The 12,022-nt window shown below is 37.6% G+C and overlaps 1 protein-coding gene across 1 annotated transcript; it reads left to right on the forward strand.

Moving 5' to 3' along the window:
* The first annotated feature begins 7,109 nt into the window (after window positions 1-7,109).
* On the forward strand, window positions 7,110-8,039 carry LOC122742824 (olfactory receptor 13A1-like). Its single transcript, XM_043987354.1, has one exon. The coding sequence runs from the start codon at window positions 7,110-7,112 to the stop codon at window positions 8,037-8,039; it is 930 nt and encodes a 309-aa protein (XP_043843289.1).
* Window positions 8,040-12,022: the final 3,983 nt, after the last annotated feature.

The following is a 12,022-nucleotide window of genomic DNA, read 5'->3' on the forward strand; positions in this document are numbered from 1 at the left end:
CTCTTTCCTCAGGATGTGATGGCTCATAATTTGCAGTTATCTATGTAGGCATATTTTGACTTAAACTCACAAATATTACATAAGGTATCCAGGTGTCATATGAAAATACTGCTTCACATTGACTTTATGACATTTCATGTTTACAACATGAAATATTTCATGTTGAATTGTTCTTTATACAATAGAACTGTTTGATGTATTTTATTTGCCTCTCCATGGAAAACCAATGAAACATCCTTCCCTTTGTTTGCAACTTCCTTTTTCCTTAGGTTGCATTTATTGTGAGGATAACAATATTGATACAGTTTGGTTATCCCTATGGTATGCCAATTCCATGGTAATTAAAAAGAGGCCTATTAGTTTAAGTATCCTGTCAAAAAGGGAAATGAGATCAGCATACCATGATTTACTTTTCATGAATATACCACGTCTCATTGTGATCACTGCTTCTATTTCCAATTGCTCCAAACCATACCTATAATGATATGTACTAGATCTTGTCTATAATTAAAGTCAAGCCGAACACTCTTGAATTTTTAGTCAATCAACAAACATATATTAAGCATATACTATGTGCTAGGCAGTGACCTAGGTGCTAAGGGTACAAAGACAAAAATAATCCCTACCATTAAGGAACTTTTTTGGTGCAAGACAATAGGGTACACATATACACACATATATAGTAGCTAGCATTTATGTGGTACTTTAAGATTTGCATTGTCTTTACAAACGTTATAAATATAAGGTAGTTAGTGAGGAAGGGACCTAGCAGTTGGAGAAAAGAGGAAGTGCTTTGTATTAAGGGGGTGTTGGGGGTATATTTGAAGGAAATGAAGTATTTTATGAGGAGGAATTGAAGATGGAGTGCATTTCAGGCATTCATGATGGCCAGTGGAAAGACATACAGATAGTCATGTCATGTTTAAGGAAAAGAAAGAAAGATAGTTTGGCTGGACTATGAATGCAGGAAAGAGAATAATGGATAATGAGGCTGAAAAAGGTAGATTGAGGCTAAGTTGTGTAGGGCTTTAAAAGCACAACAGAGGAATTCTATTTCATCATAGCAAAAATAGGGACTCATTGATATCCCTCCTGTGTGCTTTAGAAAGATAACTATAGCAGCTCTGTGAGGAGTCAGTTAGAATGGAGAGAAAATTGAGACAGGAAGAATATTTAAGAAGGCATTGAAATAGTCTAGGTAATGAATAATGAGGGCTTGGAATAAGGTAGTGACTCTGTGAGTGGAATAAAACGAATGAGTGTGAGGGATTTTGTGAAGGTAAGGTGATTTGAGAAAGAGTGAAGAGTAGAGGATAATATTGAGGTTATAAACTGGGAAGTTTGTGAGAATGACAGAGCGAAGGGATTGGAAGGGCAGATGATAGGTTCTATTTCAGACATGTTGAATTTCAGATGTTTCTGGGAGATATCTAATAGGTAATCAGTGATGTGGGACCATAACTCAATTCAAGAAGGTGACTTCTGGGGAAGAGGTAGGGCAGAGGCTGATATACAGATCTGAGAGTCATCTATGTAGACATGATAGTTAAACTTAAAGAAATGATGAGGATGATAAAGAGAGAGGGCAAGGGGCAAGGGATCAAAGACAAGGACTTTGAGTACATTCACAGTCTGAGGATGATGTCAATGATCTTCTAGAATAGTAGCCAAAGAAACATTTAGAAAGTAGGAGAGAGAAAAGAGAGTAGAAGAAGAGGGTGGTTACCAGTGTTCAAAAAATTGGAAAGTCCAGGAGGAGAGAGAAAAGATCATCAGATTTGGCAATCAAGTGTTTATTAGTGTCTTTGGAGCTAGAAATTTTAATTGAATGATGATATCAAAGGGCTGAAGAGTGAATGAGAGAAGTAGAAGCAAAGAGTGAAGAGTTTTTCTAGTAGTTGCTGAGAAAAAGAAGTGAGATATAGGTTGGCTCAACTGTGATGAATCATAAAACCACAACCTGTCCAGGCTATTTAGCAAATCTGAGTGTGGGCTGTGGTATGTGCCACTTTAAGTTAGTGGACCAGCAAGATTTGCAATTAGCACACCAATTCTTGCATGGACTCTGGTACTTCTAAAAGACATCAAGATGTTTCTGTAATTTTTACTTCATTGGTTGAATGTCCCCTTCTTTTCTCAGCTCCTGTTTAAATTTTCCTGTTCACTTTTCATATCTAATAAACTGAGGCATTTGGACTAGATGGAGGCTCGGGTCCTTCCAGTTTTGAATCTACGTTCCCTCCAAAAATGTGGCAATAGGAATACTTGGATTATTATTTTATTACTTTAGATAAATTACTTTAATTTCCTAGATCTGTTACTTCCTTTCTAATATGAGGGGCTTGGATTTTATAATTCTCAAGATCACTTTCATATCTATGGTTTGATGAATACCTCTGTGAATTTTCCCCAAGGGTCCTGCCCTGGAAGCGACTTCTATGTCCCTGTAGTAGTGATGGTACAAACACCACCGACTAATTACTCCATAAACTTCCTGTGGAACTAGGCCTGACAGAATCCCATGATAAAACTCACAAACTAACCCCTTCAGAGCCTTTCTGCCTGTCTCCTTAAAAACTCACTCATTTTTTACTTCTTTGAAAGATTACTGTGAAGGTAGCAAGAATTCTTAATGCCATTATATTCTTGGATATCATAAAGAATGAATACACTGCTGTCTTTTCCTCACCTTTCTCAAGGGCAGAGCTAAATTTTGGCATCCAGGATACTGTAAGTGAAATTTGTGCATTTGATAGCATTTATGTAAGAGTAATTGGGCATCAGTCTTTATGGATACTGGCCTTTATGGAATTTACTGTTTAAAAATGGATGTCAGCAAAAGGGATAGTAGAATTAAAGGTAGACTAAGGAAATCTGTGTTTTAGTCTTATGTCTAGCACTAACTCTATGTCTTTAAGAAGGTCATTTGACCTTTCTGAGCTTCAGTTTCCTCTTTTCTAAAACAAATCAACTCGGGGTAGATTATCTCCAAGGTTCCTTCCAACTTTGATATTCTTTGGTTAAATATATGTTGTTTTTTCTTTGATGGTGGATGTGGCGATTAAGGAAAAAAACATTGTTCAGGATCCCTGTGTTTCTTATCAAATAGATTCTTATCTGGAGATTGTAATAAAGTGATTGAACACTCCTGTCTAACCATCCTTCTTTCACTGTGTGTCAATGTGTATGTATATACTAAGGAATGCAATCTTAAGTAAGATAACACCTCTGGCCTTTTCTCATGTGTAAACTGAAGGAGTTGGACTACATAGCATCTAGCATCTTCTCTAGCTCTCATGCTCTCTCCTATGACTCCTATGACTGCCCCTGCTGGGATAGCAATGTCTAGTTATTTGGGCTGTTACGGAGTCATTGCCCCAGAGGTTCCTCTCTCAAACACTAGGCACAAGGGAGACTGGAAAGACAGCAATTAACTAAGTGAAAACCCATCCTTACTCCTGGGGGAGCATAAGCCATGCTGATAGTAAGCTTTTCTTATATGAAGATGTCATGTAAAGAATCTTTATTGAAAGCATGATATATATACCTTGTTCTAGTTGCGGTGCCTCTTTCGAACTACTCTTTGGATAAACTAGACTTTTTTTTCCCAAAACATCTATGATTTTTCCACCATGAAACTTTTGTTTATACTATTTTCTCCATTTTGAAACCCAGATCACATGATTCCTCCTCCATGATGTCTTGTCTAGTCCACCCTGGAATAATTGATCTCTCAATATCACATTATTTGTTCCTCTCCCAAGAAGTACTGTGTTGTAGATTTAAAAAAAATCATTGAACACAATCATCCTGTGCATATCTCTACTACTATTGAAAGTCCCATGGGGGTAAATAACTGAAGTTTATTGATCTTTGGATGAAACCTTATCATGGGATCATGGTGTTGATTTTCAGAGGCATTTTAGAGTTCTATGAGTTAGATATATTGGGGAATCAATCCAGGCCATGTGAAGCCAGTATCTAGATGAGCTCATCCTTCTTTCTCTTCATATCACCTAAACTCTATAGTGATTGAGTAGTCAGGAGGCTACATTAACACTCTTCTACAGGGAAACACTGTGAATCTCAAGAAAGTTATATGGCAGATATACCAGCAAAGGAGTGGTCAAGGAGGTTCCAGAGGTAAGAACTTCCCACTTTAATTATGCCATCCAAGGTAATAGGCTTATCTGCTTCTTTCTGTGAGGTCCTAGAAGCTTCTCAATGCTTTCCTGGGGAAGTATCTGCTTCTTTATTGTAGTAGTAGTAGTAGTAGTAGTAGTAGTAGTAGTAGTAGTAGTAGTAGTATAGTAAAGACTTAGGTCTTAAAGAAAATATTTTCTCTTCCAAACACTTGATTTAAGGTCACTGAGAACAGCAATTCCTGGTCCAAGAGCAGAGAGGTTAGTATGAGCATGCTGAGGATTTTCTATGTCTGGGTGCCTTTGGCTTCAGAGTGGGTACACTCATCTCGGCATATTTTGGGTGCAACCTTACAGGGATCTCATATCCCCTATTGTTTGTGAATTTTTTTTTCTAGCAAGTCAAGAGAATTCTGGGAAGCACTGCTTTGGTTCAGGAATTGCCATGGTTACCCTGAACTACTAATAGCAATATGGTTTCTCCTTAGACTTAGAATACAGCATCAAAAAGGGAGGAATCTTTTGATGTGAATTATCATCAACCCTGCCTCCTTGGGAAGGTTAGTGAGAAAACTATGCTGGTAAGCTGTTTAAATGATTTCTTTTGGTCCAAGGAGAGGAGAGTTGAAAATGGGTGAAGGATCCATAATGATCTCCAAATATCCCCTTTATATTTTCAGTGACTGGGAGGAATAATAATCATTAGGTAGTTATTATTAATAATTATTCATAAGTGTCATCATTGCCATTAGATATTTAAGGTAACCAAGGAAAACTAGGCCAAATCTGACTTGTTTATGATTATTTATTTTTTTTTAGTGAGGCAATTGGGGTTAAGTGACCTGCCCAGGGTCACACAGCTAGTAAGTGTTAAGTGTCTGAGGCCAGATTTGAACTCAGGTCCTCCTGAATCCAGGGCCAGTGCTTTATCCACTGCGCCATCTACTTGCCCCTTATTTTTTGTAACAAATATTTATATCGATTTTAATTGAGATATGAAAAATGATAGTATATTTATGTCACATTTTCTGGTTTAGTGCTTTTGTCACAACAGCTGTGTGAAAGAGAGAAATCCTGGAATACTCCATACTGTCTGACTGAAAGTCAAGGGCTAAGGTTTTGCCTGTGATGAGTGGGGAAAAAATCACTCCCTCTTGAATGTGATAAAAACATTTCAAAGTAGTGAACTCTTTCTTCCTGATAGGACTGTTTTGCCAAATTTAGTGGCCAACTTTCCAATGTAGTTGGAAAAATCATACTTTGATCTGATGAACTGACATTGGTAATAACTAGGAATAGAAGGTATGTCTTACTTAGTGGTTAAAGGATACATATGATGACTTTCCTTGTGTGGTTGTAAGCTAGTTCTTTCTGTTTCTTATAGGGAAGGGGAACATTGGAAAATACAGAAGATATTAAAACTAAAGGTAAAAGTTCAAATGAATGTGAAATAACAGTAATTTACATAGGCAGAGGATTTTAGGATTTATAAGCACTTAGCCTCACAAGGCCCTTAAGAAGTAGAGATGCTAATAGTCTTACTCGAATTTTTCAAGAGGGAATACTGAGATTGAGAGAGGTGTGTGACACATAGTAGGCAAATATTAAAATGTTCTGGGATTGATATTAGCACAGGGAACTCCCGGTAAAAAACGTCCAAGGTTATGAATCTTGGTTTTATCCAGATTTACTTAGTTTATAACTGTAAGAGAAAGGATTGGAATTGAAGGGTTAAGGAATTTATCAACTTCTCCCCACATCCTTAATTTTTTAGTGCTAATAAAAACATTCATACTGTGATCTACATTTTAGGCCCAATACTACCAGTAGCAATTTTTATTTAAGTTAACATTATTCTACATTTAAGCCATTTCTAGGGTAAAGAGACAGACATATCCAAACTGCTATAGTCCCCTCCTCCACCCCCCTACGCCCATACCCAGCTACGTGCCTCTATCACAAGACAGTCTGAGGTAATATTTATAGGAATCTTGAAGCAGGAAAGTGACAATGTGTATAAAAGATACTTTGGGAATAACTAGTTAAGTAACAAAAGTTGTTGTATAATTACTCTCTGTAACATTCACTTCAAGGTGAATCGAAGTGACTCCTCTCAGAAATCAATATTAAGGATATAGTCAGGATAATAAAAAAGAGTTTCCCTTTGCTTAGAATAGAAGATATTTCTCTTGTGTGGGTAATAAGTCAATCCCTCCAAAGGACAGGGAGGGCAAGACCCAAAAGAAAAAAAAGAGGTCTTCTTTGTTCAACCCTTAATTTTTGTCCCACCTTTCCTGGGATTGGAGGAAAGTCTAAAATTTTAGGAACATAGAAAATATTTTATTTTAAAATCTTTTAGATTTACTAAAAAGGGAGCTTTTAATATACTTCCACAATAGATATAAGGTATATATTAGATGAAGTAGATACAGTCCCTGATTTCATGTAGGAAAACTAATCAAAGTAAAAATTAATGAGAAAAATACACTATGAAATGGAAGAAAGTAAAGATTATGGGAAAAGGAAGTGACTATTATTGGGAAGAGATGATGTGGATGAAGGGAACAGGTGAATGTATTGAATTTTCTATCTTCACATTTTCAACCAATGCCCCTGGTATTATTTGTATTATGTGATCCTTACTAAGCCAGTCAATAAGTGTTAAGTGTCTGAGGCCGGACCTGAACTCAGGTACTCCTGACTCCAGGGCCGATGCTCCATCCACTGTGCCACCTAGCTGCCCCAATAAACATTTATTAAGGATATAATCTGGGCCAGGCACTGGGCTAATTGCTGGATTCCCTCATAACAAACATTTTATCCATGACTGAAATCTGTTTTAAACTTTGATGTAATCATTTACATTTTGTCTTTGTTAAAACTCAGCTGATTCATCCACAAATCCCAGGAGGAGCCCATACTGTGTAACATTTCCTCTGAGTGATAGAAGAGACGTTGTCTTGTTGAATGGCACTGAATAATCAAACTCTGGTGACAGAGTTTGTTCTACAAAGTTTCTCAGTGACACCTCAACTGCAAATATTCTTATTTAGCTCCTTCTTATTTCTTTATCTCACAGCCCTCACAGGCAACATTCTCATTGTCATGGCCATCAGTCTGGACTCAGCTCTCCATACCCCCATGTATTTTTTTCTTGCTAACTTGGCCATTTTAGATATTGGCTGCACCACCACAGTTCTGCCCAAATTGCTGGAGAACCTTGTTGTGGAGAAGAAATCCATCTCCTATGGTGGCTGCATGACACAGCTGTATTTCCTCAATTGTTTTTTGGGAACAGAGCTTCTGCTTTTCACAGCCATGGCTTATGACAGATATGTGGCCATCTGCCATCCCTTACATTATAGTACTATGATGAGTAGGATAGTTTGCATACTTTTAATGAGCACTGTGTGGGGCATTGGTGCCCTCAGCTCATTGTTACTCACTGGTCTAATGTTGCGATTAACCTTTTGTGGTCCTAATGAAATTAAGCACTTTCTGTGTGAAATGCCTTCTTTGTTGCTGCTCTCCTGCAGTTCCACATATGTGAACAACATCATGATAGTCCTTGCAGATGTGTACTTCGGGGTGATCAATTTTGTGCTCACTATGGTGTCCTATGGCTTCATCATCTCCAACATCTTAAAGATTCGCACCAGAGAGGGGAAGAAGAAAGCCTTCTCCACTTGCTCTTCCCACCTCATAGTTGTCAGCATATATTATACCACAGTCATATATACTTACATTTTTCCAGGCTCTGGTTCCTCAATGGATAATGGTAAAGTAGTGGCTCTCTTGTACACCACAGTTACTCCCACCTTAAACCCCCTTATATATACTCTGAGGAATAAGGATTTTAAAGCTGCCCTAAAGAAAATATTCCCATTCACCCATTAAATAATTGGAATTTATAAAGATAAGTTGCTTGAAATATTATTTTTGTAGTTCTATTTTGGGACCTGAATGCAAGATTTCTTAATTTCTTTAGTTCAATTCATAGAAGTGTTTTTCCCCCTGTAATTAATTAGGATGCTATACTTGGATGGAATGGCTAGGTGGGGCAGTGGATAGAGTCCTAAGTCAGAAGACCTGAGTTTAAATCTGGTTTCAAACTATGTGACCTTGATTAAGTCACTTAACCCTATAAGCAAATTGGAGTATTTTCTTCATTTATTTGTTAATAATGTAGAGTTCTTTTGAGAATTATTTCTTTCCTTTCATTATTTTCTATAGGGGAATGGCTTTTGGTATCATGTGTTTCTGTTAGTGTGTGACCCTGGGTATATAATATTTAAACTAGGTATATATAACCTTTTACTATTGCCAAATTTATCACAACCCCCCACATTCAGTTACCTGACTCCATATGTGGTTGCAACCCACAGTTTAAGAGGCTTTGACCTATAGAACTTGGATATCTGTTTCTTATTAAAGGTATGTGGTAAAACATTTCCCCCAGTTTCCCTTCTCATCCTTGTTATAGTAATATTCTTGATGCAATTTCATATAATCAATTAAAAAATATTTATTTGGATAATTAGATCCATTTTAATGGCCTTCAGTAAAGGAGTGGTTGTTCCTTTTCTTTTCCTCACAAAGACACCACAATCTTTCCTCAACCCCAATGCCTTTGTTGAATAGGAAATATGTTTACTTTTATTCCAGAATTTATACAAAATCCCCAATGAATTGGAAATTCTTAGATGTTCTATAGAGAAAATAATTTCTTAAATTCTATGCAACTTTCTTTACACATATGTAGAATAACAAATTATTAATTTTCTACGATAATGGAATATGTTATTGCACATACACACGTGACAGGAAAATGATTTAAAATATTTGGGAGGAACAGCTGAAAGATAGAATGGTAGTCATATAAAACTACATTCCCCCAATTGCCAATCCAAATGAATCAAAATGAGTACCTCCACATTTTAGTCAACTTAAGTCTGATGAATTATGATTGTGAGCAATGTCAAATATTATGCCCAAATCATGGCATAATGAAGGGTAATTCTTTACGACTGAGAGAGATATTTGGGGGCTTGTATTGTTGTTGCAAAGTGACTTTCTGTTTTAGATATGGGAGGAGATCTACTCTGATTTCTCTTCCAACCATGAACTTCTATGATTCTGCCTTGACTTTAGGGTCCATTTTTACCCACAGAAGTATGGGATAAGATTTCCAGCTATGGGGGCATAACCAGTGATTTGTTTTAGGTTTCTCTTCCCCTTTTCACATCAAAACAGAAAAAGGTGAATTAAATCATGTACATAGTGTGAACAGGCAATCACAACTTCATGAGACTTATGTGAAAACCAGATTGATTATAAGAGAAATGCACATGCAAGGAAACCCAGTAAGCTTACAGTTTTTATAGAACTTTACACTTTTATAACAGCAGAAAAAAGGGAGGAGGGGATATCAGGAAGGAGCATAACATGAAAATCACTCCCCATGTGGAGACAGCTAATCACCAAAATCACTCCCCATGTGGAGACAGCAAAAGCCACATTCTTTCCCCTTGGGAACTGCTAAAATATGAAGATAGGAGTGCTCCACTTTCTCCCAAAGACCCAGCTGCACAAGCAGTATCCCAGACTGGCACATTTTGGTGGCGTCTGTCTTGCCTCCCAAGGACATACTGGGAGTTGAGCTTGGGGTAAAACAGCAAATTTTGTTAGTCAAGGGGGAGGTTGGTACTTGACATATTCAGGGCCACCTGTATGCTCTGAGTACCATGTTTCTGAAATATATGGCAACTCAAAAAGACAAATTCAGGGGAGCCTCTTGACAGCCCTAACAGTGGTAATCATTGTAAAACGAATGGGAAAAAGGTCCCTGAGGACCTGAGGAAAATACTGCCAAACACCATTGAAAGTGAACTATTTGATCACCTCTTTCTATTCTTGTTCTAAAGACTCAAAGCTTGGGATACTAGTATCAAACATAAAGGCTATCCCTATTTTAGAGATCCAAGTGTGAAGATATATGCTTCCCAGACCCAAAGTGCAATGCTCTTAAGCTAAGGTCTCTGAGCAAGGGAAACTACTCATTGTGCCACCTCAACCCCAGGCCTAGCTGCATTCATTGTAAAGTCATCTGGGCTACTGCTATAGCTAGATCTCCCATGTTCCATGGGTTACTCACTGGCTAAGACCTCTCCATCAGGGAAGGTCTGTATATCCAACACAATCCTACCCATATCCAGACTACATGAAGCATAGTTACCTGCTTATACCTCTGATCTGGTCCTAGCAATACCAGAGTCCTCTCCCTCCACACAATCCAATTCTTCACGGCACTCTGTGCCGTGAATGCAACACAATGCCTGAAGCTAACAATCAGCCCAAAATTGAAGGGGCTGAAGGAGGAGATCAACAATTTTGACCCCACCCCCACCCGCAGCCCCAGTGCAGAGGGCAAACTGTAAGCTGGAGACAGGAGTGATCAAGCCAGGCCACCACAACAAAGAGAACAAACCCAAAGTGGTGAGGAATTTGTGAGCCCCAGAAGACTCAAAGTAGAAAGCCATTGATCAGGCACCTGGCCCCCAACACAAGAAGCTTGGATCAGTGCCTTCTGTGCTCCAGGAGCAGAGTTCAACTTTAAAAGTCACAAAATAGGCTAAAATGTGACTAAGAAACAGAAAAGATCCCTGATCATAGAGAGCTACTATGGCAACAGGAAGACCAAAACACAATCTCAGAAGAGGACAACACTGTCAAAATGCCTACATGTGAAGCCTCAAAGAGGCAGATTCAATGGTCTCAAAACCAAAAAGCCTTCTTGGCAGAGTTCAAAAAGGATTTAAAAAATCGAATAAGAGAAGTAAAAGAAAAGAGAGAAATGAGTTTTATGTAAGAAATTTTTTTTTTGCAGGGCAATGAGGGTTAACTGACTTGCCCAGAGTCACGTAGCTAGTAAGTATCAAATGCCCGAGACCAGATTTGAACTCAGGTCCTCCTGAATTCAGGGCCGGTGCTTTATCCACTGTGCAACCTAGCTGCCCCCAAGAAAATTATTAAAAAGGAGTCAAGATCTTGGAAAAAGAAGCACAAAAATTGACTGAAGAAAACACTTCCTCAAAAATGCAATTGGTTAAATGGAAAAAAATCCATTAAAGAAAACAGTTCTTTAAAAAGTATAATTGGCTAAATGGAAAAAAGGAGGTGCAAAAGCTGAATGAAGAAAATACCTTAAAATTAGAATTGGACAGTCGCAAGCTAATGACTCTATTAAACACCATGAGTCAGTCAAACAGAATCAAAATAATGAAAAAAATAGAAGAAAATGTGAAATGCCTCATCAGAAAGACAACTGACCTGGAAAATAGATCTAGGAAGGATAGTTTAAGCATTATTAGACTACATGAAAGCCATGAGCAATAAAAGAGCTTACATAGCATATTCCAGGAAATTATCAAGAAGAACTGCTCTAGGAGGATTTCAGAGAAACCTGGAAGGACTTGCATGAACTCATGATGAGTGAGATGAGCAAAACCAGAACACAGTATCAACAACATTATGTGTTGATCAACTGTGATAGACTTAATTCTTCTCAGCAATACAATGGTCCAAGATAGTTCCAAAGGACTCATGATGGAAAATGCTCTCCAAATCCAGAAAAAAAGAACTGTGGAATCTAGATGCAGATTGAACCATACTATTTCTATTGTTTTTGTTGTTGTTGTTGTTTTTATTTTTTGAGTTTTTTCCTTTTTGCTCTGATTCTTCTCTCATAACATGACTAATGCAGAAATGTGTTTAATGCGATTATACATATATGAACTGTGATTGATTTAGTATTGTTTGAATTGGGTGAGAATGAGAAACTGACTAAGTACCTATTTAAGGATTATTGGATGGAAGCCACA

This window comes from Dromiciops gliroides, chromosome 2, assembly GCF_019393635.1.
Source record: "Dromiciops gliroides isolate mDroGli1 chromosome 2, mDroGli1.pri, whole genome shotgun sequence".
Classification (NCBI taxonomy): Eukaryota; Metazoa; Chordata; class Mammalia; order Microbiotheria; family Microbiotheriidae; genus Dromiciops; species Dromiciops gliroides.

Bases quoted from the DNA above. Each gene is read 5' to 3' on its own strand.
- LOC122742824 (XM_043987354.1), top strand. From the start codon at position 7,110: ATGGCACTGAATAATCAAACTCTGGTGACAGAGTTTGTTCTACAAAGT.